The following is a 4,189-nucleotide window of genomic DNA, read 5'->3' as shown; positions in this document are numbered from 1 at the left end:
TGGGGGTGAGTTCAGGACTGTGGCGCGGGTGTGAAGGCAGGTAGACCCGATGCTTTGTCTGAATCGCCGACCTCCGAAATGTTCCCAGCCATGGAGTGGCGGAATTTCAGCTTCTGAACCCGGGGGCGACGCCAGCCCGTAGCCAGCTGGACGGTCGTGCTACCTTCCCGGGACGGGAGAAACGGTCGTGGCGGTGGAGGGTACGGGGGTGACGGACAGTCGGTATCCACGGGACTGCTTGTCGCAGATCTGGCTCCGGCACGACCCCATGTGGCGTCGCCAAAATCCTCGTACTCCGACTTCTTGACATCTCTTTGCGAGTCTCTTTTCGGGGACACGGAGCTTCTTCGAGTCATCTTCTGTCTGCGATCAGAACGAGGCCTCTTCTTGTCGGCATTTTGCTTCTTATGGGTGCTTGGCACCCTTGGTGATATGGGAGGCTTGGAGGAAAGAGTGTCTACATCCAGATTTTTCTTGGGTCTGTCTGGGTCAGGGTCAGTCAAATCCTCCGCAACAGACGATTCTTTGGAGGCAATGTGGACCACCACATCAACCGACAGCGACGTACTGACCTTGTGATAAAACCTCTTTTCATCGCTCTTAGAAGATTTCTTTGTGTCACTCTTGGCAGGAGGAGTTGACAGAACTGCACCTCCCACCGGAGACGGGGTCTTGCTTCCATAACTTTGGGGCGACGGACCTTCTCTAGGCGTCACTGGGCTCACCGATACACGGTCTGGTGGTGTGTTACTTCTAGACGTTGTGCGAATTTGGTCTCTTGGATGCCCTAGCGGTGTCTGGCCGTGCTGCAGCTGCAATTCGAAGCTGTCAAGGCTGGCTGTTGGACTTGTTTCATCATTGCGAAGGTACTTGAGCTCTTCGTCAACATCTTCTGAATCTGGACTCTCTGAAGGCGAGGATGCCTCTGCGGTGCTTTGTGGTCGGTCTATCGTGATATCACCGCCATACTGGCCGTACACATAGTGAAGAAGATGTTCAACTCTACCCGGGAGGTCGGTGACGTCGAAGGCCCCAGCTGGGTCGGTAGGGTTCTCCACTGGTTTATCCATCTGGCTTGTCTCTGCGACTGGGAATAAAGTAGGTTGTTTTAGATGTGTACTTTGAATATTTACATTGTTTCATGTGGTTTTAGATCGTTACTTAAGACTGCTGGCACCAAAAAAGATTTACAAAAGTTTCATAGCACACATACAATCTAGATCTGAGCGTTACAAATATTTACACATCGAGCAACTGGGGCCGTAGGTATGAAATAAATGCATTGTACCTTGTCCCTTTTCTTCTGTTGTGTTCTCAACCCCTGGTATAGTCCGAGGGGAAGGCAAAGGACTAGTAGCCACCTGTAACAGATGTGTTGGTTCATAAGGCTTACTGTCCTGGGTTGGTCATGGTAAGAATCGGCAAATCAATCAATCAATCATAGACAGGCGTCACTTGCTTGAATAATTTTTGGAGTAAATGTGTATATATAATATTTTATAAAATGTACAGTACCTCGTGAGTGGTGCGGATGGATGGTTTGAGTTCCGGTTGGGGAGTTGTGGTCTTGATAGATGGATGTGACGTCTTATCTGCCAACTTGAACATTGCCTTAAGACGATGGATCATGAAGTCTGTCAATTCATTCTCCCTTTTCAGCCTTCTTACATCATCCTTAAGGGTATTGAAAATGGTAGGTTATTGTCATATCATCATACAGTAACAAGAGAACAGTACTAGTATATACTATGCCAGTGTTGGTAGTATCTTTGGGCATGTTGATGCCAAGTGATATTGTAGACAAACATATTGAAACGGTTCCTAGTTAGCTAGAAAAGTAATATTTGCAAAGCAAATACATAATACATGTACTTACCTACATATGGTCTAGCCTAATAAATTACTGCTTTGTTTATTCTCACTTAACCCTACCTAGACCGGGGGGGGGGGGCTAAAAGTGCCCGCGGCAACTTCGATGTCACCTAGCGTCTGAACGGCTAGCCGTAGAACGGCCAAACTTGGTGACTTTTCCTAAAATATTGTTGGCAACAATTCTCTATCATTGGAATAAGATAATGATTTTTTGTGTTGCCATGGCAACGGGTTTCTGACGGGCATTTTTTGCTAAATTTAGTACTTTTTGTTTCAACAATAGAATTTTATGGGTTTTATGTCAAGTTACTCATGGTTTCTAATATTAATAACATCCCTTATAATTTTATGTAAATTTTATCATTAAATATGCATAATTTATGCTAATTTGATGACGTCATTGGCCAAAATCCAAGATGGCGGACCATATCATTAGAACAGGTATATACAGGTTATTTTCATTAAAATTACATCAATACTTCCATTTCTTTTTCCAAAAAAGTTTAAATGAAGGTCTTTAGTATGTTTACAATGTATTTTAGGCTTTATCATAAAAAAAAACTATTTTTGAAAATTCAAGATTGATGATCCAAGATGGCGGATATCTTAAATATGCATGACGTCATTTTTTTACGTCACCGGTGTTGTTTTGGGCAACATAAGACTTAGTACACCATAATATTCTGTCATAAACACTTTTGGTACAGTTATGTTGAATACCATTTAGTTTTCAGGGAAAAACTATTTAGACGGTTTTGGCCAATAAAATCACATTAATGACGTCATAATGACGTAATATTACGTCATAACGACATAAAAATTGTGGATATGATAAATTTTTACTAGTACACCATTCTCTGAAAATTTGGTGGTCATACGACATACCGTTCGCGAGTTCTTAGGGGGGTCAAAAGAGCCCCCCCCCGGTCCCCCCATGTCAAAAAAAGCCCGGTCTAGGTAGGGTTAAACGATGCATATACATGATGACCAGCCCCAATTTTGCTCAGCCACTTGCTACATACTGTAATCCAACACCACAGGGCATCTGTTACATCGTCATTTATAGTCATCTTGTAAAGGTACAGTGTTATTCATCTTATTTGTTTAGAACGGAAGAAGAAGAAGAAGAAACGGAGCAAAAACGATATGTTTCCTTCTGTAAAGGTAGCATAATAGACGTTGTGCTTTCTAACCTTGACATGTTTCATAGAATCCACGAGTATAGCCAGGAACATGTTCACAATGACCATCACCAATGTGAGGATGAAGGTGAGGAGGAAGACACAGCTCAGCGGACTCGCCTTCAGCACCCAGGACAGATCCACGTCACCCAGGAGAATCGCAAACATCATCTCAAGGCTGGCCTACATGTACGTGTGCAAAAAGGAGTTATTTTAGTAAAGTACATGCCCGTAGCCAGGAGTTTGAATGGGGGGGGGTGTCTTCTGAAGGTCTGATGGACCAGCGAGTTTCCAAGGGGGGTCCAGGCCTGGGACATGCTCCCCCGGAAAATTTTGCAAATTGAACCTTCTGAAAATGGCATTTCCTGTATTTTTGAAAGGATTTCTAAGGGGAACTCAGACGTAACTTTTTATTCAATGACAAAGTCAGCCCCGCAGGTGATACAAATCAGTCCATCTTTTAAAGAAAGATCTTGGACCTTTAGATAAAGGTTGACCTCCACATGGTCTAGCCTAGCGGCCACCTTTGTATAGTGGGCAGAGTGGACACCCTTGGACATAGTGGTCACCCTTGGACATAGTGGTCACCCTTGGATTTGTCCATATGAACATCCATATTTCCATATAAACATCCATATTACTACCAATAGACTTAACGTACCTGAAAAGTCCCAAACCCTGCAAGAGTCGTCCCCAGCAGGAGGTAGGTGACCTGGCAGTACGCCAAGAAGATGACGAAGAACATGACGGTGAAGTGGACCAGCTCATTGGTCGCCCGTCTGATGACGTAGGAAAGCATGGCCATCCGTCCGTTGAAGCGCAAGAGCGCCAGAAACTTGGCTATGGAGGCGAACACCAAACAGGCGAGGACGTAACTGTAGACATCGTTCCACCAAGCGGCAGACTGGAAGTTAACGAAACCACCTCTTTCGTTCAATTTATCCAGAACGTCGTTACAGAAAGCCGTTCTTACTCCGTACAGTGCAACAGCCGCTACCTCCAGTACAATGAACGGTATCTCTACGCAGTTCCAAAAGCTTCTGAAATATTCCCTGCCTTTTCGTCTGATCCTCCGCCCCTCGCGTCCAATGAAATACAGCACGAACAGGCAGTACAGGGCCTTGCACGTGATGATC

The 4,189-nt window shown here is 44.7% G+C and overlaps 1 protein-coding gene across 1 annotated transcript in view; it reads right to left on the bottom strand.

Moving 5' to 3' along the window:
• Nucleotides 1–11: 11 nt before the first annotated feature.
• LOC109487452 overlaps nucleotides 12–4,189 on the bottom strand; it is a 4,749-nt gene continuing 571 nt past the window's right edge. Inside the window, exons 2-6 of the mRNA XM_019791445.1 lie at nucleotides 3,715–3,957; nucleotides 3,066–3,236; nucleotides 1,516–1,674; nucleotides 1,289–1,361; nucleotides 12–1,087 (exon numbers count right to left, since the gene is read on the bottom strand). Coding sequence (XP_019647004.1) covers nucleotides 12–1,087; nucleotides 1,289–1,361; nucleotides 1,516–1,674; nucleotides 3,066–3,236; nucleotides 3,715–3,957 — 1,722 coding nt within the window. The remainder of the gene's footprint in view (nucleotides 1,088–1,288; nucleotides 1,362–1,515; nucleotides 1,675–3,065; nucleotides 3,237–3,714; nucleotides 3,958–4,189) is intronic.

Source organism: Branchiostoma belcheri, unplaced genomic scaffold, assembly GCF_001625305.1.
Source record: "Branchiostoma belcheri isolate BF01 breed outbred unplaced genomic scaffold, Haploidv18h27 scaffold884, whole genome shotgun sequence".
Lineage (NCBI taxonomy): Eukaryota > Metazoa > Chordata > Leptocardii > Amphioxiformes > Branchiostomatidae > Branchiostoma > Branchiostoma belcheri.
This window is presented reverse-complemented; position numbering and strand designations above follow the sequence as displayed.